Source organism: Lasioglossum baleicum, chromosome 5 (assembly GCF_051020765.1).
Source record: "Lasioglossum baleicum chromosome 5, iyLasBale1, whole genome shotgun sequence".
NCBI lineage: Eukaryota > Metazoa > Arthropoda > Insecta > Hymenoptera > Halictidae > Lasioglossum > Lasioglossum baleicum.
Genome location: NC_134933.1, coordinates 14,625,168 through 14,652,676, shown reverse-complemented (window position 1 = coordinate 14,652,676; position 27,509 = coordinate 14,625,168). Strand labels below are relative to the sequence as shown.

The 27,509-nt window shown below is 43.2% G+C and overlaps 2 protein-coding genes across 6 annotated transcripts in view; one reads left to right on the top strand and one right to left on the bottom strand.

Annotated features, from left to right (window-relative positions):
• Nucleotides 1–27,509, bottom strand: part of LOC143209196 (uncharacterized) — a 194,934-nt gene that overhangs the window by 84,317 nt on the left and 83,108 nt on the right. The window contains exon 4 of one of the 2 annotated variants that reach the window (XR_013009061.1): nucleotides 7,850–27,509. This exon is cut by the window's right edge and continues 39,311 nt beyond it. The exons of the other annotated variant lie outside the window; for it this stretch is intronic. The gene's annotated coding sequence lies outside the window, so the exon portion shown is untranslated. Of the gene's footprint in view, nucleotides 1–7,849 lie in introns of those variants that run through there. 2 annotated transcript variants of the gene reach the window in all.
• The window catches only part of Kn (EBF transcription factor knot), a 96,928-nt gene continuing 76,508 nt past the window's right edge, over nucleotides 7,090–27,509 (top strand). For all 4 annotated transcript variants that reach the window (XM_076424543.1, XM_076424544.1, XM_076424542.1 and 1 more), the window contains exons 1-4: nucleotides 7,090–8,173; nucleotides 16,589–16,742; nucleotides 22,149–22,212; nucleotides 27,044–27,099. In XM_076424543.1, coding sequence (XP_076280658.1) covers nucleotides 8,103–8,173; nucleotides 16,589–16,742; nucleotides 22,149–22,212; nucleotides 27,044–27,099 — 345 coding nt within the window. In that variant the 5' untranslated portion in view covers nucleotides 7,090–8,102. The remainder of the gene's footprint in view (nucleotides 8,174–16,588; nucleotides 16,743–22,148; nucleotides 22,213–27,043; nucleotides 27,100–27,509) is intronic.

Genomic DNA, 27,509 nt, shown 5'->3' with positions numbered 1-27,509 from the left:
TGCAATTTTCAAAAAAATTGCAAAATACAAGAAAAAATGTAAGAGGCATTTCAAAATGAAAATTATTTTTGGTAAATGTGCAGATTTTTGACAGGAGATTAATGGAAAAACTGTCATCAGAGCTAAAAAGAAGGAATAACAAACGAGATGTGACAATGAGAGGGGAGCGAAGGAAATCTCACGCATTATGGGTATTGGAGGAAAATGGAAAAACGTAACCGTGGTTCAGCCGGTTCTATTCACTTATAGATATATGTCATAGGGATCGTAGAATGGACAGGGAGGTATCGAGTGACCGTGCCAGCTTATCACTAATTCACGGGAACGTAGATCCCCGGATATAAAAATAATTTGCTTTATGGAAACAGACGCGTGCTCCGATCGTTGTAGGCGGAGTTTTTCCTCGTGGTCGCAGTAACGTGTCCGTGGACCTGCGTGGAATAAATCATGAACTGCTACCTCGAACTTTCTCAAAATGTATAGAAATTTTTGGCCCCATCAAATATTTGATTCGACGCGAATTCATTGGTTTACACGCGTCTCGATCGTTATTTCGCGTTAAATTCCCGTTCGTTTCGGAACTCGACCTACAACCACCAAATTCCGTGTTATTTTTATATGCTGTTCAAAAGCTGGAATTTATACCGAAGGGATTTAAAGTCAACCTTGAATGCACGTGCACAATGTCCAAACAACATTGATAATGTTTTCGTTGTGTGCAGGGTCGTGTTATTAATCCTTGTTCGATGAAAATTAATTTTCATCTGCACGTCACGAAATAGATACTCAAAAGATCAAAACGAGACTTGTTCTTGATGGAACTTATAAATATTAAAGCTCATCGAACGATGTTTCACTGAATAACTGAAAAAATCCTTTGGACGACCAAATAGCAAATGATCCCACATTTCATGTTGTGCGATCGAATACGTTCATGTTTAATAGAAATGCATAAAGATCTGTTCGCAAGTTTATTTATTGGAGACGATTTTTCAAGATCGACTAGTTCTTGAAGTACCCGAAGAAACATTTGCAGCTGTTATCGGTACAAAGGTCCCAAAGGACGTGGAACAAAAACGCAATGCCTAATGACGTTGACGCGGCAACCTGTTGTCCAGACCTTTTGAATGGGAGCACACAAGCAAGATAACCGCGCTAATAAATGGTCCTGTCCAGAGACGCATCTGCGTTGGAAAAACTTTCGCCGAAAAACTTGAGCACCCCTTGGGGGCCACTGCGCGCCCCCGCGTACTCCCCCTTTAGAACAGAGGACGGGTATTATCATTATAATTGTGTATCGATGCGCTGATCAGCAGTATTGTTACACCAAATGCTGAACCTCCAAGTAAACGAACATGCACAATGCATCCGTGCGGTGATGCTCTTATTGTCATTTCCTTGTGAATGCGACTCTGTACTATAATCATGCCTTCTATTTACTAAACAGTGGAGCCAGCCATACTTACTACAAATCCCAAAAATCCATAAACTTTTACCTTTCAACCCTCATTTCCTAGTTTTTAAATAGCCGGCTAGGTGGCTGCACGATTTTGTCGAAATTAATGAAAATAAAGTTTCGTATATACAACTGAAATAGTCAGCAACAATGCTGAGTAAAGATTTGTTTGAGAATGAAAAATGTTAAAATTAGAGCAGCCGCAGGTCTGGCAACATTATCGAGCTGATAGTCGACAGACAGGTTCTAGAAGACGAAAGATGTCGAAATTAATGAAAATAAACAATTGAAATAGTCAGAAACAATAAGGCCAGAGAATTATTTGGTTGAATCTTAATTCGAAGCTTGTTCTAATGTGGATCTTGATCAAATTGGAATTTTACATTCGTGAAGGAGTATTGTTTCGAAAAGAATTTCGAGATCCCAAGTACCCGATGCTGAGTAAAGATTTATTCGAGAATGAAAAATGTTGAAATTGAAGCAGCCGCAGGTCTGGCAACAGGATCGAGTTGATAGGCAACAGACAGGTCCTAGAAGACAAAAGTAATCACGCATCCACTTCACAAGCGGTGCGTGCAAGTGCAAACAAACTCCGTCATAGAATTCCGGACAGTTTTGCTCCAGCACGCACATGTTCAGAATTCGGGCGAGCCTGCCGGGGGCTGCCACCCCACATAAACATCACATATGTTGGAACATCTTTGGCAGGACCCCTCTCAAGCAGGATACGAGTAGGATACGAGAGCCGGTGCCCCTGAAGCGGGCGCATCGTGCTACGCGGAGCCTTCACCTATGGATAACATTACAGCAGCGTGCTGGGGCGAATGCGGTTCACTCCGTGGACACGCCTCTGTTGGCTTTCAAAGGACCATATCCTGCGTCGCACGCAAATTCGCACTGTCACTGAAAGGACTCTGACAAGTGCACGAATTGCCGCTCGGAGAAATCGGCCGGTCATAATCGTCTTTTGTCGGGGAGGCGTGCGTTCTTCGACGGTGACGCATTTCCTGGAAATCGTGCGGAACAGTGAACTTTCTTTAATTTGAATTATTCGTGCCACGTATTCATGAAGTTGTTCAAGTTACTCTTTTCATGCAGCTGCCATCGAAATTCAATAATTATTTGTATCGGTATATTTTTCGTTTCTGTTAAAAATTTGTTGTATTGGACAGTTTCTACACTGACAGTCGTGCATACCATTTTCCAATAACCTCCCCTAAAGGCTCTTAGCAATATTAAAATTGCTAATTTTAATTATTGAAGAAGGGACTCTATATTTTAACTCTCATAAAAATTCGCAGTATGTAAAAAATCTTCCCTCGTGAGATATCGAAGCAGATTGTATGCGTCACAGGCACGTTTTACTGTGCGAAACTCTCGGAAATGTTGCAGAAAGTGAGGCAACTCGGAGGAACACGTTTTCTAACGGAACAATGGTTTTTGGTTTTCAAAACATATTTAAATAATATTTTCTTAGGCGAATTTCTAAATTTTTAAGAAGAACGGTTTTTATGAAGCATGTTTAAATATGCAGATATTTTGTTTTTGAAGAAAAGGGTGTTTCTTTTCAGACATTTCCAATAGAAGTAATGGATTTTTGTTCAGTGGTCGTATTAGCAGAAATAAGATTGACGCACTCGCGTTTACGCAGACATATGCCGCGTGAGCAAAGTAAACAGGCAAACTGGAACCGGAATATTATCATAGCACAATAATAGGCTTAGGATGCTTCTGTGCTAGCTGTGGTCGGCTCCATCTCGACTGTAAGTCGTAACCAATGAGGAATCGCACGACCCTACCGATTTGTAATTGGATTTGGTCGGTGCGGTGATGTTCATTTGACATCATTGAGACATGTTGTCACATTGACACCGTTTACTATTGGATTTGCTGAATATTTAGGCAGCCTTTGTGGTGGTCGATTGGGCTTCGCAGACGCGGAGGTTGTCAAAATGATTTTATCCTAGTCACTTGTTTGCTCAAAGTTTCTTTTAGATAATAATTCCGACAAAAATGATCAAATCACGTTACTTGATGACACGTGAGTAAGACTGCTATCTGTTGGAAAAATAATGAAAATTAAATTTCAGGATTGAAAACGAACGAATTAAGAAAGTTGTTGAAGATGATTTGAATCGAACGTTCGCGAGACAAATGCAGCAGCCCCGCCTTTAAATGTCCACCCATACTGCAGACTGCTCGCCTCATTGCCATAAAATGGCAATGTTACACGCTGTTAGGCAGCCGAAAAGGATCCCATGAATCACGGCTTTGAGAGACCAGCTTTTGAAAAAAAAGGAGGGAGTGGAACCGGTTTGGCACGCGCACATCTCGAACCTCTCATAGTGACGCCTGCAGACCCTCATTAAACTTCATTATCCTATCATGTGACGAACAGTGATCTGCGTAACATTCGCCGGACGCGCTTCTGCATCATAAATCATAACATTACTGCTTACTCGAAGGGGTGGATGGTTCAAAACACTTGAATCTCTCATTGTTTCATTTCTCGAAATTTCAAGTGGCTACAAGTTGTGTCCAAACGAATAAAACAGTAAAAACGGGATTTCTTCCTTACATTTTAACCCCTTGCTGTATTTTAACGAGTCAGACTCGTCATAAAGATTTTAACAAAGTCTAGTAAATGTAAATGTTACGCGTTTCTTTTTAGGTGAAATAAAATTTGACTCGTATGTAATTAATATTTAAGCATTAAAATAAATGTAGCCGTACCCCAAAAATATAAATTTTCTTTTCCCTTCTACGACATTTTTGGGGATGAAGTCGTTTTAATCGCTGGATCTGTAACGAAAATGATACGGCAAGGGGTTGATGAACGTGTATACATGTTCGAAATCTCAAAACTACTTTTAGTGTTGTTAACTTTGCACGTTTACGCTGGAAAAAATTGTCTTCCGAAGAAAATTGCATCGAATTTATTTTTACCAAAGCAGTATTAAATCATTTACTAAAACAGAGATATACCCAAAAATGATTAAGAACCTTCATGATTGTTCCAAGGCACGAGACGACGAATTATCTTCAGGAAAGTTCCACTTGCTTCCGAATGCAAAGCGTTCGAAGTGTGTCTGAAGAGGTCGCCGACGAAAAAAGGACGAGGAGCCAAATTACCCGACACGGAATGTATTGTCTTCACTTGATAGACCCTGCACCCTAGCGGCAGTGTTTCTCAGACGTGGATCTTCCCGTGAGCGAATTTAAAAGTAATAGGCTTTCGACGAGAGAGCGAGAATATTGAGAAACACTACCGCCTCTCGACTTTGCGTTCGCCCCATGGGCTCACGATTTACTGCCACCGATTCTTTTTAACGCAGAAATTTATTCAGACAAATTCTATAATTACTTTCTCAGCCGGCGTGTCACGGAACTCGAGATTTACGTTGCATTTTAGTCGCGTCGAGGAGCTCTTTCTGCGCGGTCTATTGAATCGAATTTTAGCTTTGTGCAGCCGCTCTCAAAGAAATTAATAATAAAGGGATTAAACATTTATGATGAAGGTAACTAAGTAAAGCACGAAACCGTTGAGATATTAGAAGATTTCACCGGAAAAGGGGAATTGAGGGGAATACAGTTACCCTTTCTCTGTCATTGTCGGATTAATCACGTGACATGGGGATGCTGGCCACCGGGAAATGGGTGAGTGGCATCGTGGAAGGGGTAAGGTAGAGTGGGAGACAAGTCTAGATCTAGTGACACTGCTCTCGAGGCCTTTGCGAGGCCTTCTTATACAGGAAGTTCCAAAAAGAGAGTCAGAATCGCGAATTGATCAACGAGAAACACGAACGTAACAGATTTAGAATAATTCTACAAAAATGGGCATTCGCATGAAGATCTGCAGCCGGATTTGTATACCTGCAAGATTTTCCGATGATATCCGCTGACGTTCGGACGCTTTTTCGACGGCGCTGTGTTTAACAGGCTCGGCCGGCTCGCAGTGTAGAACACGTGTAAAACAAGCGATACAGGATCTCGACAGCGGTAGATCGTAACGACAGATAGAATCGGAAGGGTAGGCACGCAAAAGTTTCGAGAGCGTGTAGGAGTCACGTTGCTCCGTTCGGCTGATAATTAATGATCCCAGAGGCTCGGCAAACCGCTGATGGAAGAGAAAGAGAGAAAGAGGACGCGCGAAAAACGACGAAAACAGGGTTTTCTTTGAACACGGATTCCTTCGAAGACAAGTGATAACCAGGTGTAGAAAATTACCGAGAACGCTAAACCTGACAAGACGACGATCAGGTAGACCAGTCGCTATATAGTGAGACTTCTCGACAGCGTCCTGGGGGAGAGAGGCCATGGATTTCCTCGTACTTGATTACGCTCCGATAAAAACTGGAGCAGGCTAGGTGCGAGTTCGAGGCAGCTTCCACATCAAAGTGAGGTGTTTCTTCACGATACGTGACGCACCTGCCATTAAACGTCTGCACACGGACACAGGATAGCTTCCGAAGCCAGACGTCGACATCTCTACCGAAAAGGGCAGGCGACTACTCCGCCATACGGATATATTTCAGCATACCAACTTGCAAATACTCGGCTAGCAGTCATTGCCGCGATTTTCTTTTCCAGCCACGTCGATTATGCTCGCTTTTTACATTTCGTCGGCCCCTGGAATTCGTTAAGTGGTACCACACACCGATCGAAAGCGAGACAGCGCCGGGCAAAAACGATTCATGGATCGCGCCACCAACGTCGGCGGGATTATCGATCGGTCTCTATTCTTAACCCCTTGCACTACGATTTCTTTTACGGTTGCGGTGATTAGAACTTTTCTGCAGTTCTTAATTTTCTCTTATTACTTATATTTTATCTATGTGTCTTTTTATCTACATTATTCATATCTTCAGCGGAAATTAATGACATATAGAAATGATCAGTAATTTATATTTGCTTCTACAATCGCGGTACATTATCAACAACAAAATGGAATTTCATTCCGGTTTAATAGAAATTAATAATATGTAAACACAAAAGTTCAACCAGAAACATCACGATCTCTGCAAGAAAAATGTCTTGTCACAAATGACACGATTATTACAGAAAAATCGAGTATCTCGTGAATCAGTTATTCTTAAAAATCTCAATTTTTGGAAACTGAACCGATCGAACTTGACCAAAATTTCTAGATACATCGTCAACATCAAAACTCTCGCGCGCAAGAGATCGCGCGAGTTCGATTACCGCGATTTACACCGTTAAATAGCTTATGCAATTAATTCTTTTGATACAGTAATGGAGATAGTAGTAAACCAAAGCGATATTGTTAAAAAAGAAGGTCAGTTCCCGAATGATTTCATCGAATGACAGCGGCTCGAAGTCGCCAGGATCGGAGAGGAGCCGCGACGTCACCCTGGAACGTCCGCGGCGCTCGCCGGAATGACAGCCTCATCGCGTTACCGTCACGGCGCCACCGTCTTTTGTCGGCTCGGTGGGCGTGTACGTTAACGAGGCGGCTGTTCGTCGATTGGCCAAGGTACGCCGCGCGGATTGGAGGAGAATCGGGGATGGGCAAGTCGGTCGCGGCGGGCTGTCCTTAGCGGCGCGTCCGGCGTGGCCACGCCCAGCCCGATCCTCGAGACCCGTCCCCGTTGGGACTCGCTGGCACGCCACTCGTGCCGGCCCTGACACATTCGACAAGCGGCGCCGTAACGGGAAGCAACGCGCGGCTGGGGACCTTGAAGGACCTCTCTTCTGGTCACGAGACACCCTACCGACACTTTCGTGCCGACGATATACGCACCACGCCACACCGTCAACCCGCTGCTCAGATTACTGTTGCTCTCTCTGTACGCGTATCCACCTCGATTACTCCATCCCAGATGGATCGTTCGAGAATCTCCGAGGACTGGTCGCGTGGACACGCTCGGGGAACACGGTCGAGGAGCTAGCTGGGAAGAACTATCGAAGGAGAAGCGCCTTCGTGTCTTCGTATCCGGGTCTACGAATTTTCCTCGCTGCTGGTTAAAACGTTGAAGGCGAGCGACAGCGTGTGACGATCGAGAGTGAAACAGTTGTTCAGTGAACCGTTCGCATACTTCGTCGCGGGGGACACGAGACTCGTCGACGACGGTCGTCGAGTAGGACTCACAGTGAAAATAAGAAGAAACGGCGAACAGTGGTGAATAGATCAGTGGAGGAAAAAACACAGCGGTCGTGGTGCGTGGACAGGTGGTAGTATTTGGGATCGCGAGGCGGGCGAGCGTGCAGAGGGTGGATGTTGCGAGGGGGTAGCACCTGTTACGGACGTTGATGAGGTGAGGAAGCGAGAGATCACTCCCGGTTCGGTTGAATACGGGCTCGAGCGGACCGAGCCTGAGCAGGATTCTCTCGCGAAGAGTGTCCACGAGAAGCAAGAAGCCTGTTGCCCCAGGAGAACCCGTACGGCCTTACGACGCGGTCCGACGAGTGGAGCGGTCTCCTGCCCAGCTCCACGATCGTGGGGGCTGGGGGGTCGCCATGGCTCGGACTCGGGGCTGGGGGTGGCACAGGAACCACCACCGGCGGCGGAAGCCCCGTCGAACTCGAGGGCCACTGGGGACGCAAACTCTACGGGGCGAGCGTAGCTCCGCCACCGCCACCGCCTCATCACCACCCGCGGGCACCGCTCGTTTTCGCGCCTCAGGACATGAGGCAGATACTCAAGGAAGAGCCGGTGCCACGTGCTTGGCCGCAGCCTGCGCTCGCCGATAACGGGACGTGAGTACTCTCTCCCTCTCTCTCTCTCTCTCTCTCTCTCTCTCTCTCTATCTACTTCTCTCTTTTTCTCTTCAGCCGCCTGTTTTCGAACCCCCTTCTCGCGGAGAAGCTGCGCGCCTGCTGGCCCATTTACCCATAGGCTAACTAGGCTAATCTCCCAGAACTAAACTGACACAGTGAAATTTATGAGTTAGCCATTGTAGGGTGACATGATCATGTCTGGCTCCGAAGCCTCTTTAGTTGAGCACCGACTGCTAAGAGGCAACGTTTCAACGATACACACTCAATTCTCTTAGAACACGGTAATATTTACAAGCATTGATTCATGAAACACGACTTAATACACTTGGACAGCTCACAGACAACCCTCATATCAAACTGATTTGTTCGCTTGACATGGTGTAAAAATAGTGACAGTCATCATGGTTTGCATATAGCATGACCTAACAAACTAGGACAACACTCGTGCAACTTCCATATAATCCTGAATTGCATTGCTTCTAAGTTTTGCTTGACACGGTTTCAAAATAACACGCTGTAAAAATTTCAACCCCCCTTTGTACAGGCTGTCTCAGGATAGGTGGCACGGTATGAGGTGATTCTATTTGGAAAACTGAGACGAACAAGGCGAATAAAGGTTTTTCGAGAAAATTGAGTTTGATGATTCGGCGGCTACGCGTGTCCTACCGTTCGCGACAAGTAGAATCGGCTGATCATGATCAGACGCGTCAGACGATTCTCGATCTTCTCGGAAACGAAGCGTCAATCGAGGAAATATTCGTTTCTTTTGTACAATACTTGTTTCTGTACATGAAATTCAAATGGATACACATCGTTCGTACGAAAACTCGTACAACTCCATATAATTCTGATTTTTATTGCTTCTAAGTTTTGTTTAACATGGACGCGATACAACGAGGAATGAATTAATCGTTTCATGAGATTATTGAGTGTAATACCGAGTGCTGAACTAAATTTCGAATGTTGTGTAGCAAGAAAAAGAGACATGGGGTTGATTGGTCCAGTGGTATTAGGTTTCCTCGTCTTACTATTACACCCCATGTGACTGATCGGTCACTTTGACGATCAATATGTTAAATGATAGTCAATCTGTTGCTGCGAGTATCTTCAGTTCTTATTGCAGTCATCTGGTCTGGTCATTGCTGACTGTATCTACTGGCGTGTGTTTGGCGAGTTTCTAAGAATTTATTTTCATCAGCAATGTAGAAATTCTTCTGTAAAATATGAGGGCAGAATATCAAATACATTGTTTATTATAGCACAAAATTATAATTTAAAAGAAAATCTGAAAATTTGTCCTTTTCTCCTGGTATAGTCGCTACGTCGTTAATCTTCCAACTTCTATAGGGAATTTAAGGGATTATCGTTTGAAAATACTATTTGAACTTACTGTTCAAAGTATGATGTTCTCACCGAAATAATAATGAATATAACAGCCACAAAACACGGAATAAAGTAGCGTCGTTAAACCAGTAGCTTTGCGAGAGCGACGGCAAAAAAGTGCCACGAAGAGATCCCGCTCTAAAAATACGTTCATAAATAAAATTCAATGCAGAAACATTTCCAAGTATACTGCTTTAGGCTCGCAATACATTACGTTTCACATAATTACAGCGGTCGCATAATACGGGCTTAAGAACAGCATTATTAATCTCTCAGTCGCAGGCCGACGGCTAACCTTCTGCAGCGTTACATTCTTTTTAAAATCTGAAAAAATCCCAACAAAAAGTCTAGATTCTCCACGATTATTTCATGATCATCGTGATCCCAACAACCGTGTCGGAGTCTGGGTCTATTTTGACCCAGACTATCAAAATCATTCAAGTTCTCTCACCTAGCGAATTAATGAAATGGACAACTGCTGCATTCGGAAAAATTAACTTGTCTACAAGAAATACCTTCCGAAATATGTTTTAAAAAATTGATAAATAAAGCGGCATCTTATTCTTTCTTTAATCGTCAGTAGCCCCTTCGCTGGAACACTCTATTTAGTGAACAAAATTTGTAGGAAGAAAAATCGTCGGGTTTTCAGCTGCAATATCTTCGAATGAAAATTTAGAAAATCGATATTTTCTCGACGGTTCCCGCGCGAACAGGCGGGGAATTATGCCGCATTATCGGTGTGAGGAGCGACGATAACCCGGTGGACCGAGAACAAGCAGCCAGTTTATCTTTGGGAAAGCGACCGTCTCAAAATGATTCACACGTAGATGCATTTGGCGAACGATAAACCGTGTTTTATTGCAGCCTCGCTTAAGGGATTTGTACGACGTGCAAACGACGAAGGTACAGATACGCGGACTCGAGGAGGTAAACCGACCGGGTTGGGGATGCGCTAATCCAATACCAGTTCTCTTAACTAACCCCTTCCAAGTGGCGTGACACGGGGAACCGGCAACCAGAATCGAGTTAATGTAATTGAGAATTTTAGCGCCTTTTGCTCTCCTCTCTTTCGCCCGTTCCCTCTTTTTCGTGATTGTTTTCCCGTCGGGCTATTACGGTCAATCCGTGTTTTCAAAGGAAAACTGGAAAAAGCGCTACGCCGCCCCATTGATCACCAATATACGCATCGCTACATATAATATGCACACTGCGGAACAGTAAAGTGAAAGAAATATTGGTCGAATTAAAAAGTAAATAGAAAATTATTGAAATAAAATAGCCAAAACGAATGACGAGTTAATTCGTCGTTACGAATTTTGTTAAGACATTTTATATTATGCATTTCTCGATGGGTTGAATAATATTTAATAATTAAAAGAATAGAAAGATTTGATCGATTTGCAGGAGCAACAACAGTTAAACTTTTACGACAGGTGTCTTTTTCTGAAATTCTTGTCCACGGCGCTCGATGAATTGGATAGTAATAATCAGCCTGCGGATATTTATGCGAAATTAAAAATGTTTACATCAATTGCAAGAAACAGGGATCGCTTGGAAAATGTTTTCTACTTTTCGTTATCTTACACAGTTGAAACTAATACACTGGTGTCCTTAAATCTTTTAATACGTTCACTGCTTTAAATTACGTGTACCTATTTTTGTGATAAACGTATAAAATTCGCAGTCTCTAGTAATAATTAATTAAACTAGACCCGGACTGATTTGCCGAAGCACAACTGTTGAACAGTTTTCCCGGCGCGTGCACTCCTTTTACTTTCATCCCCGCAGTTACAGGGAAAGTCATTGTTTTTCCGGGGGCGACACATCCCGCCCCTTCGTCGAGCACGATGGTTCGCAGCTTCATTAGGTGGGTAACTTTTTTAGGAGTTTTTAAAAAGCGTGAGAGTTTATGTCTGTTTGCCGGGAGTTTTAAAACAGTTTCGCCCGCGCGAGTCCTCTCGCACTCTCTTTTCAAGTCGCGAGGTTCGGCACGTCTCTCTGTGTGTGCACGCCCGGAAACCCGGTTCTCTCGCGCGAAGGGAAACGAAACTTTTCCCCGTAAATTTGAATAGACACGATATCGTCTCGCTTATAGTTTCGTCTAAGCGGCTCGTTTCAACTGATTTACGACGCTCATTCAATTAAACGCCCACTTGAAACCCCAAGAAAACTATTAATGAAAACAATACGTCGCCTCGTCCTTTCGTGGTCTGTTCAAGCTGTTAAAGGGTTTCTGTGATCTCAAACTTTGTTCGCTTCTTAACTAACTCTCGAAGAATCCACCCAAATTGTTTTATGCGGTAATATCCATTTTCTTCAAAGTTACAGAAATAAGAAGACCCAAGAAGAAATAAAAATTACAACATATTTGACTTCTAGTTCCATTGAAATTTCAAGATGAAATACTTTGCTAAAAGCAGCAGTAAATTGTTTATCTTAAACAACGTAGTGTTTGGCTGGTGAAGTTTGTGTCAGACTTCGTTTTATAAAAGAAAGGCGTAGGGAGTTTTTATGATTTGTGTTGGAGGGGTGACGGACGTAATTGATAATCTTAAACAAATTAATAAGTTTTTGTCGCGTACGGCAATGTAACAGCCGCCGCGATAAATTGAACACCGTCCGTAGCAATGCGGCTTGGGTCGCGAATTACATTCAGATATATTACAAATTGCTCATTATCTCCTGGCGCATTATGAATCACGTTGGAAGCAAGCGTAAATAGACTGCGCTTCGCCCAACTCGTAATAACTAACGCCCGGTGGTATACATTAACTGCGGATTTATTGTAATTCTCCGCGATTGCTTTATCCACGAATTCGTAACTGTGTATCCGTAGGTTTGTGTTATCCGCATATTTCGCCCCGTAATGCATTGTGCGCAAATAGCATAGGTTGCGGCTCCCGCGTAAAGTATAGACTAGTTTGTACAGTTATTCGACGATCTGTTCTCCGAAATTGCCAGCTAGTCAATATTTAAATCGGGGTTCGCTAAGGGTGAAATGATGGTGCCCGTTCTGTCGACGAAAACCGCCTCTGTTAACAATAACGCTATAGTTGCTAATCAATACTTCCCCCCAATTTCCTAAACATAAGAAATTTATTTAAAAAAGAATTAGAAACACCAATCTGAAAGAAATATAAAATTTATTGAATGATAACTTACATTTTAAGAAATCCTCGTTCGCAAAGGGTTAAACGCTTGCCAGAATGGCGTCTCTGGCGTATCTGATTATTTTTAATTTTACATCTTAAACTAAAATAAATAATTTTATATTCGAAGCGTGCTTAGAGCGTCAGATGAAATGAAACAGTACATTTTAATCTGCACCTCTAGAATTAAATTTCATGGCAAGAGGTGTTAAAGAATGCTCGAATATGGCGGTCACTGTTCGTCCGGTTTCTGTTCAAGGCGGAAGCTTTGCGTAACAGTTATTAACAGCTACATTTGAACCCACGAACACGAGGGTGGTCCGAGGGTAAACCATTTCCTTCGCAGGCCGTGGTTCGGAGCGTAAAATGACTCCGATAGTCATGGGCTCGATTCGCGCGCAATTTACCGTGCGGCTATTCGCGCTTACAATCCGCCGCGGGTCCGTTTTCGGATAATGGATAACGATTGGCGTCGGTGTGCAGCAAACAGCAACGTGTCGCTGCATTACATAGGGCCCCGAGGCTCGCACCGCGTTTCTTTCGCGATGACTGGAGCAACGCTTTGCCGATTCGATCGGCCAACAGAGATAACCCGATACGAGCCGCATGCCAAATACACAAATGAAGATGTAGGACGCGATAGGTGCCTTTTCGTGCGATACCAGTTTTTCGTTGGCTTCGGTGCGCAGGGAAATCGCGGACGCCTCTGCGTACGACGTCGGTTTAAGGAAAATGAATCGAGACCGACACGAGCGAATCGAACACGACGAGGGAGCAGTAAGGTTCGATCGAAATCGGCGTTTTCGGCAAGGTTCGGACAAGTATTTCAACCCCTTTTTCGTTGTATTCTCTGAAAGGAATTGCCAGACTGCTGGTCCTCGTGCATTTGCCATCCGCGAAATTTGTGAAATGCAGGGACACATCTACATATATCAACCCTTTCGATACTTGATGAAGTGGAAAAGTGTGCTAGAAAGAATATCTATCTTTCATATTGCAGTAAAACCTCGCTCATTGTATATTAGTGATTCTCATCACGAGTTATTTTGGAAAGAAGATGTCCATTGTTGCGTAACGTCGATTTTTCGAAGTCTAGTTATAAGACTGGTCCAGAAGTTGTTTCGACGTCGTGAGACTTCTTTGGACGCCGAACGCGTTAAAAGGTTGAAGGAATGAGATGCAGATGCGCGATTGCCGTGTTATTGTTATCGCGAACGAGGCTAGTTCTTGAAACCGCGGTGGAGAGCGGTGTCCCGTAATCCGCAACGGTTTCGAAAAAGGTGTGCGGGGGCAGGCGCGGCGCGGCACCGCAGGTGATAATGTAACGGCACGGGGGTAGGACGTGCCTACACGTTATATAGGAATTGGTGCATGGCAAACAGGGCAAAATAATCGGACGTCGAGAGTTATGGGGCGCGAACCGGCGGCCGGTTAATCAGCCACCGATAATTATCGACACGGGCAGTACATCACTCCCCTCCCGCTGCCTCCCTCCTGCCACCCCATTGCCCTCCTACCCTCCAGCGGACCCTCTCTTCGTTCTGCACGGGAATCCACCACCCCCGTGTGCCTGCCGAACCCCTTGCAAACCTCCTCTCCATCCTCCTCCATCCTACCTACATCCTACACCTAGCTCTACCAACGCTGCCAGCACTGCCAGGCTATGCCAGCTCTCTGGCCCTGCGCTCCGGCTCTCTCCGGCAGACCGACATCCCACCGCCTCCCGTGACAAACGCACCGCCGATACCATCATTTATTTCGCAAATGTGCTGCAAAACTGCCGCTATTCATTTTCGGTCCAGTCGATTCAGTTTTCCGCTCCGAGAGTCCGTCCTGATGGCATTCCGCGCACTCGCGCGATCGTTTTATCGCTTCACGCCGGCGCCGCGATCAACCTCACCACCCACACCACCGGCGACCCAACGATAATGCGATTTCTCCGCGGCAGTTTTTAATCGACATGACGATACCCGCGGCCTTCAAAAGCCTTCCGCGATTAACGCTTAACGGGTCTCTGATAGGCCGCGATTCCCCGATCATCCACTCCTCGCGCTTCTGCGCACGAACTCGCCTGATAGCGGATGCTTCATTTGTTTTTGCGATTTTGCTTCGATTTATGGTTTTCTCTTAATTCCCTGACTCTTTTTCTTACGATTTAGTACCCGAGTTTCTGGTTGAAACTTGTTCTATTCTCCTTAATTCTTCTTAACATTTCATAACTGAAAAGTCATCCGGCTAGAAGGTCCAATCTCGCTGGATAAATGCAGGTTTATTTTGACTGTAACTATTGTCACGTTTATCTCCAACGCTATTTATTCATGTAATATAATGAAACATCGACGTTAAAGAAACTTCATACAATAGAAACATTGCTACAATCAGTGTATCTGATTATTCGTCGTTCAAGTGTTAACTAGCCATCACGCCAAAGCCTTTACGTAAATGTTCATTAATAAAAATTGATTTAATTTTGGAGTTTATTTAGTAATCTAGTACGCAGAGTCAATAACGAGCTAGCTCAGATTCAGTAAATTGCTGAGTAAGCACCGTTAAGCGAAGAAGCAATTTGTTGATGATTTTGACAAACAAGATCGCAATGACTGTAACACGACACTCGCAATCATGTTTCACGGGTATCAATTGGAGTATAGCCGTGTATCTGCAGCAGTGCACGCGGACTATGTGAAGCAGCAGACTCGAAAAGGGGACTTTCCGTGCCATTACTCAAAGATGGCATTGGAGTCCGGTGGCCTAATCTCGGCACATGAGACCTTAATGGGATTTTAAGGCGTCGAGGCCACCTGCGCGTTCGCCCACGGACAACCTCGTTTGTCTTTCCTCTTACAAGTTTGGGCATTCTTATTGCATTCAAGGTCGCGGCGGAGTGTACCTATTTGACCCTAGAACAGACTATCTCACCGGCGAGCCGGCCGAGTTTGGTATCGGGCATCGTTTTGCGACATTGCAACGGAATGCACGCTCTTTTCGCACTCGTGCACTAGAACGAAATGCCGGCGATCTCTCTCGGTACGGGTGAAAGTCAATTACAAAAATCGTTCGCGTTTTATATACAGTCAAACCTGTTTTTGTGCGGTAGATAGAGGGAACGCAGAAAAAAAACCGCACAAAAAAAAATATTCACAAACTTCATAAATAGCTATAACAAATGCAGAGGGACCGCATAAAAAAAGTCTCACTTGGAAAATATGTCAAAGCTTTACGAAATAGCGATAAAGTGCTTTCCAAACAAAATAAATAATTAAATTAAACATGGAAACATTTTAAAAAAATTTAATTTCTCATTTCAAACATGGAGAAATTTTCAAAACGTATATAATTCAATACATGTACAGGGTGTCCTGCTGAAATGAGATCAGCAGGATATCTCGGAAGACGTTGTCGTTATCAAAAAAGTGTTCCTGCAAAAATTGTTTGGTATGACGGGCTACATTACGTACTATTAATTGTTTTGTTGTGGATGGAGTGGTGGAGGACATTTCAAGGTCACCTTGATTTTTTAAAATGGCACGTCTATTTTTTATACCATATTTTCTTTCTCCTTTGGATAACATCTTGTTATATCTGTGTATTAATTTCAGCTTAACAAGACGATTAAAAGAAGAAAGAAATTTCTATTTGGCTCCTGTGTCTTGCAATCAGTGCAAACATTTTTTATTTTGCATAAAGATCCACAGTCCAATAATTAATCTCCTCAGTGCGATAAAGGTTTATATACGATTTTCCAGTATGCTGTAAATTCAGCATTTGTTGTTCTTCTTTTTTTTATTTACTAAACATTGATTACTGAGAGTGGTTACTCGAAACAGAATGGTGAACAATTTGTTTTCTTTGTGAATTGCAGAGTCGGCGTGGGCAGAGCACATTTCGAGAAGCAACCGCCTAGTAATTTGAGGAAGAGTAACTTCTTCCATTTCGTGATCGCTCTGTACGATCGACATGGTCAGCCTATCGAGATAGAAAGGACCTCGTTCATGGGTTTCGTCGAGAAAGATCAGGTAATACAACTCTGTTATGCATGCCTATTGCGTGAAAAATCTCACGAACAAACTAATTTTAACTCTGATGAAATTTCCCTTTCGATGTTCCATATTGATCAATGTCAATTCTCCATTCACGCATATTTTTCATTTTCGAACATATTTTTCTGAATGCAGTGGCAATCCTATTAGATTTTGCATAACTAAAAATTTCGATAAATTATCAGAAACTGTAAAAGAAATTGCCTGAAACGATTTCATACTAGGATCAAACTAAAAGACGGTGCTTAGAGATTTTTATGAACTTATGCTACAGAAAGCGGCGGTTGTAACCTAAGATACATATTAATGCGACTATAAACTTGCGATAAAAAAAGAAACTACTCGAGGATTCTCTCTCTCTCTCTCTCTATTTAGTTTAATATTATTTTGAACATACTTCAAGCTGATGAAATGGTGGATTAAATTTTTACTACAAAATTGAATTGTGCATAAAAATTCGCAGTCTGATATGAATATCATAATGAATATTACTCGATGCTAATAACCCTGAGTGCAAATCAAAAAATCGGAAAGGAAAAATGATAATATTCCGTCGCGTGATAAAAAGACATTGCACAACGAACGTTCAGTAAAACGTACATCGAATGTTTCAAGCTGTTTCGTCGCGACGGTGCTCGAAAAATCGATAGGAAATCGCGCACGTTTATCGATAACGAGTTACAAAAAAATAAGGGATGGCTTGTCGAGTGACAACTTCTGAATTTCAATGGGCACACCGTAGTATAGTCCCGGTCTTTCCCCGGGAGAACAAGTGAAAAAAGAAGAGGTGGACCTTTATGACATCGGGGAATATCGCGCGAGCGTACGCTTATCTCGATAATTGCCATTTCCATCGGGGGTGACGTCAAATATTAAACGCCTCCGCCTACGCGTATACATATCGATAGTCGGCAGGATACACCTCCAGCTTTTCCAGCAATTAGTCCGACAGGCGAAAATCCATTGACCCTGTGAGAAATGGACGAACGGGAGATCGTAAGGGTATCGATATGGTCACGGCAACCGAGCAGCTACCCGTGCAATAAGTGGACTTCCCATTTTCATCCGTGTGCCGGTCGATTGCTCGAACAAATTTCCCAATTTCGAACAAACTATATTCAATCCAACTATTTACACGATTCGAAAACTTTTTCTTATTAAAAGGAAGTGCTTGGTCGAGGAAGTGCTCATGCAATTTTTAATATTTTGAGAAAATTAACTGTGTGCTCCAAGTAGTAGTAGATATGTCTGCAAATGATTAGTGCACATGGATCTTCTAATAACTTCAGAAAAAATCCTGAAGATGGTCTATAAAAATGACAATTTTGATAGGAATGCACTTTCAATCTTTTTGAGGATACTAGTACACATTCGTGTATTTAATCTTCTACAACATCTTCTATACAAAATGTATTGTGTGCTCCAAGTAATGGTAGATATGTCTGCAAATGATTAGCGCATAAGGATCTTCTAGTGACTTCAGAAAAATCCTAAAGAAGATCTAAAAATAACACATTCGACAGGAATGCACTCTTAAACTTTTTATATGCATTTAATCTTCTATGAATATGAATTGTTTCTCCAGTTAATTAAAAATCGAATAAATTTATTTTCTTACAAAATTGGTACGAAAGCAACGAGCTTCCAATTCATCTAAATAATATTATGCTAATCATATTATATCGTGAAGCTGTCGCAAGATCGCGAACGTATGAATAAATGCAGGATATATACCACGCAGGAACTTTCAATTAGGTTGAACGCGTTCGTGCAGAATTGAGTCTCCGCTAATGCGTTTTCATTGCATCAAAAGAAACAGACTCAAGAATCCCCACGAATGAAGCCATTACCCTCGTTCGGAATCTCGATGTCTAAATTTTTTACGAATCACGCGAATTTCAAAGAAGCCGGTAACGTTCCTCGAATTTATAACGACCATACTTGCCGTGAAACTGAATCGATCGAGATCGCAATCGCGACGGTCAATAATATTTGACTGGTGCTCGAAGGGAACCAACCAACCGGTGACCCCGTGAGAATATTCTGAAATGGGAAGCGATTGTCAACGGCAGGAATCGGCCGGAGCTCCACTTTCTATTGGTCAATTAGTATAGCTAGTTAAGGAAAAGTTGCACTGCGCGGCACGGGTCGCGGCGTGTTCGGTCTTACGCAAGTGAAATCGGTTGCGGCGCGCAGAGACTTCGGACAAATGCGTTTGTAATACCCGCAGTACAAACTGCTACGCGGATTTGTACGAATGACCGAGTGCACCTTCCTGCCATCCCGACTTGCTCGCAAGAACCTGTACAGGCTTATACGCTCACGCGAAAAACCGTCGACACAGTTGCAACCGTCATTACTTGACCGTCGATCTCTATGCAAAATAACAATTTTGTGCACCGATCGCTGGGAACAACAGTTAAATAACAATTTATTTCTTCCCTCAAGGGCCTTTTAAAAACACGTCCTTAAAAGGGATACTTGGGGCTGTATAAAAAGTTCCCTGCTATGAGAACATTGCATTTGTTCCAGACAATTACAAAATAAATGGGAAAACCATTTTTTTTAATGATTACATTTTTAGTAGATGTTCTTATGTTTTCACTATAAGTTCTTAAAAACTCATTTTCATCGGTTTGTTAGTTCTAGTCTTATGATTTCATGAAAAAGGGTGAAGAGGTATTGAAAGATCCTTTGAGATTCGTTCATAGGTCACTAAAGGCTACAACATATTCGAACTTGGCGAAACATTGCATAATCATTATTATTCCAGACATATGAAAAGAATAATCCACAATCACATCGATTGACATTGAAATACACTTTTTATAAATATAAAATTGGATAAAAATTGAAGATAAAACCTTAAGACATTTATATTAAAAATGGGCGAGTGCAATTTCAAGTAGACGAAAGATTAAAAGAATCTAAGACTATCAAAACAGTTTTCAAAACTTAATAAAACCATTAAGGACAGAAATAAATTGCTGTCTGATTCCCACGTCTGGCAATAGGCAAACAATTTCTCTTTCGCATCATAACGTTCTGAAATCTGAAATTTCACACGCGACGAAAATTCGAAAATAAATGGAAAGAAAACCTGTCTCGTATCTCGACCACGGAGCAACGATTCTCGATTCGAAATTGAATATTGAAGCCAGAAGAAACGCGTCCTCCGAGTACGTAAACTCGTCGATCGGTTTCTTCAAAGTAACGGTGGCGATCGGAGTCCATTTTTCTCTAATCGGCGTGCAATCATCGTTCGTTCGTCATCGTGGCCGGAGTCATTCTTCCGTTTTTCCTCGTCTGTGTGCGCGCATTAAGCTCCGCGTCCTGTCGCAAGCATTCGTCGCGGCCATTAATCTCGAAAATTCGCCGGCGCACGATGGACGTTAATCAGGTATATCGAACCGATCCGACGACTACTTTTTAATTAAACACCGAGGAAAAAGCGGATGGAATGAAGAGAAACGAACACGGCCGACCCTGTATTTACGTAGGACATCAGTTTCCGGGAATCGTGCGGCTGTCATGGTCGTGCATCGACTCTTTCATGCCACCGATTCCCGATGATAGCCGTCCCGTCCCGATTGATCTTGATTCCTCCGCTATGCGATATAATTGAACCGAAAATATTTATATTAATGTCTCGGTGTCTCCGGTTAGATAAGCCAGGGTGAGAACAGGCCTGGCCGCGGCTCAGACACAAACGGCTACTCGACACTAGGACTGATCTATGCTCGAGGTGTGTGACCCTAATTAATAGGGAGGCCATGCAATGCAACTGTCCCAGTCATGTGAATTATAGATAGACATGCTCGTACCCGGGGTGGGAGCGGAGATGCACAGATAAGCGATGCAAATCGAAGCGAAGGAATAGAAAGGACATTTGTTCGACTTGCCACTAAATCGTATTTGCTGCTCCGCTTTTTGAGAAATGCGACTGGCTCTGAGGATGGAATTCGAGTGCCTTAGAAAATCTATAGTCTTCATTCTGTAAATATGCGTAGATCGATTCGTTCGAGTCACAGTCTCTGTCGTTAGCTAGTTATTCGTGATAGTGTAGCTGTGTCTGGAATTCAACCGCTCTTCGCATTATCTGGGGCTCCAGAAAATCTATAGTCTTCGTCCATTATGCAAATACACGTAGATCGTTCTAGTCGGAGTTTATATCGTTGGTCAGTTAACAGTGATAAAGCGAATAGTCGTCGTTAAGAAGAGGGTCAGAAATCCCCGGAATGGATTGCAGCTTGCAACAGTATCGGCTGGATTAATTACGTTAATTTCTGGTGAAATCGATGGGCCTGCAACCGAAGATCGTATGCAAGGCTGAAAGTCGTGTCCGACGGGGGTTGCCAGTCGTAGGTGTTCCAGAGATAGGTAGTTGAAAATGCATTACCGTGGTCGCGGCATATGGCGCGATGCACGCATGACTCGTCAACAGGGCAGCATGATAATTATGCATCGCACGCCATACGTAATGGCACGGCTCTTACCGGCACATCAAGAAATTAATAATTAGCGTGAGGTGGAGCAGGCCGAGCGCGAGAGTTACGTCACGGTGCACTTAATTAAAATAGAACGGGGCGCGAAGAACGCGCGGGGGTGGTGCTCTCGCTCTCCTCTTCGTTCCTTCGCGTTTCCGCTCATTTGAACCGATTTAAGCGGAGCACGAAATTTAGCGAGATTAACGAGATTCCTCGTTCAGTTTCGCTTATATCAACCTAATGAAATAATACGTTCGATGGCTCTTTGCCCAATCTAATTTCTCATTCCAAGATCTTGCTGATCCTGGTTTCGATTTTTACGTCAGAAAGTTGTAATACGTTCGTTAATAATAATTCAACAAGAAGAACGATGGCATCATGATACGATACAATCATCGAGTAATACAAAATTTGTTTGTAACATAAATCTTTAGTTTGACGCATTTTTTAAAGAAGTACATTCGATTCGAATTTATGTGAACATAATGTGACCTGTTACCATAATATTGACCTGTTTAATGCAAAAGTGGTGCGGTTTATATTAACCCTTTGCACTCCGAATTGTTTCTCAATTTTGTTGCCAACAACTCCCTACTATTTTAAGTGTTTCATTTTAAATTTACTTAAAAGGACAGTTTCTTGACTGCTACTTATTTTAAACAATTTTGCTTACTAATTATATTAAATATAGCTCTCAAGCTTTGTTGTAATTTATACTTGTTTGTAACTAAACAATAAATAGAGAAAGGAATTAATAAATAAATAAAGGAAGAACCAAATACGTATACAAACACAGTCACACTCGACAAAGGAGTGCAAATGGTTAATAAAACTGTGAGGTATAATTTAGAAATAATTTTCATAACTAACTATAATGTTATATTTCTGTTTTCAGGAGTCCGAGGGCCAGAAAACGAACAACGGCATCCAATACAGCTTACATCTGCTCTACTCGAACGGTGAGTAATAAACCAGTGATATTAATTGTGACTCATCCCTTGCATCTGTCTATGAATTTTAAATTAGTTTTTATTATGACACGTGTAGATATATCCGAAGTTCTTCACGACTGAATTTATAATTTCGACGTCCTCCTTCCACATAGGGAATACAGTTGTTATCTAGCGAATACTTGAATGTATCCTGGTTGTGTTTAAGGGACCAAGAAAATGAAGAACAAATTAATTTCTACGTCTAATAAGACCATACCTTGGAATAGGGTAGATCTGCATCTGAAAAATCGTAATAATTTTCACTAGTACATAACAAATCATTAGATTTCTCGCGGAAAACCGTGAACAAGAACATCTATGTCACGTAACCGAGAAGCGAAAAGTTGGTTGAAGACATATAAAATCATTGAAAAAACGTAGAAACGGATGCTGCAGGTGGCCAGTCCTCCACAGAAAGGATGAAATCCTCTGTAGCACCTCGAGTTTTGTATCAAATCACGATTTGGACCAGGGAAAATGCTTGAAAACATCGGCGAGCAGCGCAGTAAGTCTCGGCGACTTTCGCATCGAATCACCGGGCAATACACAAATCTGTCAGGCAGAATAGCTATCGTTCAAGCCGGCGAAAACACGGGCGAAATTACGTGACAGCAAACGGAAAGAAGCCGGCAGTGGACACAGGGGGTCTTGGGAACGTCTTCGACAGCGGTAGTTTCCGCGGTCGCGACGAAAGTCGGGATTTACGATCCCGAAGTCGGGAGGTATTCGTTCGTTTGCAACAGTTAGTTGTTTCTTGTTTGCGATGTTGGCAACACGTTTTAGTATCCGTAGATGGCCGGGGGCGGCCCCCGTCGGTCAGTCCTGCCAACGCAAAAATCCCGCATTGATTGATCGGCGACCGGCAAGAAGGTCCCCGACTGTTGTGTACACAAGCCGCAGAAAAGAGAAAGGGGGACAGAGAAAGAGAGACACACGGGGCTTTGATCCGGGGAAAGGGGAAGTGAAAGAGGGAAGAAGAAATCAGGGGAAGATAGCCACGGAGAAAGAGCCAAGAGGCTGGCAAAAAATCAGCCCAATGAAGAAAACACCGCGGAGCCCCGGTCTTGTTCCCTGACATGCGCGGGATGAAAAACCGTTGGAATGAGACCCGGCAGATAGCGCCTTGCGGCTTTTTAATATGATCATAATGCGAGCACGTTTTTGGGGGGTCTGCTCGCCCAGGACCACCTCTAGATCATCGACTTCTTCGGGGCCCCGAGACCCCCACCTCTCTCCTTTTCGCCGCACTTGTCGTTTCCCTGCTTCGTTCACGCACGGCCTCTGACGGTCCTCGTTTCTCTTCCTTTCGAAGCGACGGAAGAGCTTCGGGTGCTTTTTGCCCGGGCCCCCGGACCAGTGACATAAAATATGTCTCTGTTGCGATCGGAGCACCGAAAGTTCCTGAGCTTTTTAGCGGTTTACCGAGACCGGGTGTCTGCGCGGAATCTTGATGGACCGTCATCGCCGCTCGACGAGGCTATTACACGGACACTCGGGGCCATCGCGCGTTTTACATGTCCCCCAAACTCATTCGGAAGCTTCGCGACTGTAGAACGTCGACGACTAATTTTGCTCATCAGTTCGTTAAATCCGCAGTTTATTTATAATTTATCATGGTGAACAGCCAGTGAATATATTTTAAATATCATACATTTGAAAACGAACAAGATAATGTAGATTTCATCAAGTTGTCAGAGGAAACAGCATTACAAACGTCAAGATGTCGACGCGGCTTTAAAGGACCTGGGAAAAGAAGTGTTAATATAATAATGTAGAATGAAATAATGAAGTCTTAATTTATGATATGATTGTTGTCATTATGAAACAATAGAAATTGGAAGGAAGATCCACGTTTGTAAAATCCCGCGGAGGAAATCAGCGGCGCGATGGCAAGGAATGCATATCCGGTTCATCGGATAACGAAGATCGTCTCCGTGTTTCTGTTCGTCTCGGTATGTAAACGGGAGAACGGGGTATATAAAATCAGTGGTCGAACAAATGAATTCATTTATGCAAGTGCGCCGATGCATCTTAAGGGAGCACGATTACCAGCACGAGGCTGTGACGTATACCACGTGAACGCGCGTACATTTATCACAGACATTGCGGCGACTCGCGATCATGCTCTCCCCGAGCCACGACAATAAAGGCAAAAGATCGAGAAGAAGCCACGTAAGAAGCGGCATCGCGTGCCAAGTCCCGCTGAGAACAGGCAGATAGGTCCGCTCGCATTAGCATAACTAGGCAACCGACTACTCTACGGACAAAAACCACACCGAAGAACCAGACACCACCCATTTGATTCGTTCGATCGGGATTCTTAATCAGCACGACTCTTATTACGAGCCGTTATGTTATACACAATCCTCTTTTACTCGATCCGGCTCTATAAAATATTTTTAACCTGTCGAATAATATTTTGTCGATAAAGATATGTCTATCTGGACTTTATAAAAATTTTTCATGCAAATGTAGATGACCAGCAGTGTTTGGTATCGAAGGATTGGAAGTTCCAACCATTTAACTAATCGACAGAGATGCTCTTGTGGATTTTATAATGTTTTTTGATGAAAGTATAGTTGACCAGCGGTATTTGATATCGAAGGATTGGAAGTTATAATCATTCAACTAATAATTCATAGTCAGAAATGCTCATTTGGATTTTGTAAAAGTTTTTCATGCAAAAATGGTAGGCCAGCAGTGTTTGGTATCGAAGGATTGGAAGTTCCAACCATTCAACTAATCGACAGAGACGTTCTTCTGGATTTTGTAAAAATTTTTCACCGAAGAATGGTTGACCAGCGGTGTTTGGTATCGAAGGATTGAAAGTTCCAACCATTCTGGATTTTATAATCTTTTTAATTCAAATGTAACTAATAAGATTAGGAATGAGGACTCCTACTGGCCAGCAATTGTTAGTGTCTAACACTAACGAAGTTGATAGTCCTCCAGGCTCAGTCGAGCAACCGAAAATGGAGACTCGCGAAGAGCTACAGGGTTAGCACGTAAGAAATACTGGCATTGGCAGTGTCTGACAGTATTGGAGCGAGGAGGGCTCGCGGGAAACCGTCGGGGCAAGCGAGTATCTTCCGGTAAAGCCGCGACGGTTTCTCGAGGTAATTTGTGAGTTAGTTTCGGGGCGGAGTATCGTAATCCACGGTAACGTTATGCGGCGTGAGTCTGGCCTATAGTAGCCACCACGCCTGGGAGTCTTATGTCGGGATTACTTGGCTTACCGGATACGCGAGGCCGGAAGCCACGGGGGTGTCTGTCCAAAATACACCCCGGGATTACCTGGTGTGCTCCCTGTGGAAGCTAGCCGAACGGTTTCGAAAACTTGCCGCAACGCTACCGGGCTCTCCGTGTACACATCGAACATAGTTCGCCTGCCGATAACGGATAGTAATAATGCGGTAATGCATACGGAAGATGATTACGCGATAGAATTGCCTGCTCCTAGCCAATAAACCGCTGTTACCCTGCACAACGAATCGGCATTGATCAAAATAATCTGCTATCGACGCCTGCAGTTCTTCTGCTGTCTCCTGTGTACACTTCGGAACAGCGATTTCCTATTTGACAATGCCACAATTTTTTATTAAAAATAAATGCATCGATTGCAATGAACAGGAGCGAAAAAGAAGCTTCTTTCTTCCTTCAGTAATTTCGACAAGCTGGAACTAATACACTGAAGCTTCGAATTCTCTTGAAGTGAAAACTTGTAGCGAACGAGTCTGATCCGTCACGCTCCGAGGTGAAACGCTGTTCGGGTAAATTCAGGGGAGCCGAGTTTAGCCGAGCGAGCGAGAAACAGACTGGTGTGCGTCGCGCCATAGAAATTTCTCAGTTTTATGCGCACAGTATTGGTCTGTTTTCTTTTTAATCTCCTGCCTTAAATCGTCCACTGTCATCTTGTTAAGATTGTTGAATCGAATACTTCCGAACAGAGTTGTGGAAGCTCGATTTGGCCGGTGAAATTTGTTTCTGCGAAGCGTATGGCGGGTTTCCGGTAGCCAAAGCTCGCGAAAATAATTAACGCACTACACGTACAAGAATTTGCCTTCCAACCGACGCAGCGGCGGTTCGTTGCATAGCGATCCCCTCGGTGCAGTCGGTACTCGATCTCGTACAAAGTATACGCGGTGCGGCCATGCAAAAACAATCGGAGATTGTGCATACGTCCCCGGGGGATGCGATCGGGCCGCCTGCCTCGTCGTCCACCTTAAATGCTCCTTAATATGTAAGTTTTTCTGGGACAGTCCCTTTCAGCGGCGCCCAACTTGTCAGAATTTGGACTCGTTTCCGTATTCGTCGTATTCCATGCACATCCGTCGCAAATGCCTGCGCGCAACGTTCTTAACTTAATGGGGCCCTTCTTACCGGATTACTGAAAAACTCGCTGGCTAAATTGAATAAAGAGTAGCGTTTGTCTTTATATTAACCGGAAAAAACGACTCGGTTCGGCGAACCAAACCGGGGACTGCTTTACTATTAGCTTGGAGATTCAAACTACCGATCGTTACAATCGACTAGCTTATATTGCTTTCTAAAAATAACATGATCGCGTTTATCGAGTCACCACACGATTTGTTTCGCGGAATACGGCTGAAATAAATAAGCAATCACAAATACGTCAATAATTGTAAAATGAAGAATCTGGAATGCGCCATTTTGACGCATGACGAATTTTACTCTCATTTTAAACTCTCATCTAAAAAGTTTATAAGTATGTTACACTGTAAGTTTCAATGATGGATAGAGACAACTGCATTTACTTTGTTCGTTACTTTTGTTACAGGTGTCAGACAGGTGCAAGACATCTACGTTAGGCTTATCGACTCGGCGACGAAACAAGTGAGTAACAACATTTATAATTCTTTAATATAGTTTATTTTAACTCACGAGTCGAAGTATACTGTGCAGGGGCAATCAAAAGTATTTTGTGCAACCATTTCCGAGAAGCATATGATGGTCAAAATTGAAGTAATATTGACCTTGAGGGAGTAGACTCGTTTCCAGGATTGCAAGGGGGCGGGATTCGCCTTCTCATTTCTCGATAACAAATTTTTCAGTAGTCAAAAACTTTAGATAGAAGATATTTTTTCGTTTACGAGGCGTAAATTACATTATTCGTCAGCATGTAGCTATGAAAATAGCTACATGCGCAGTTGTATGCTTCCGAATAATGCAAATTACGCCTAGTAAACGAAAAAATAGGACTTTTGAGGAAGATAGCGCCCTAGATCGATCTTTTATGTAGCGTT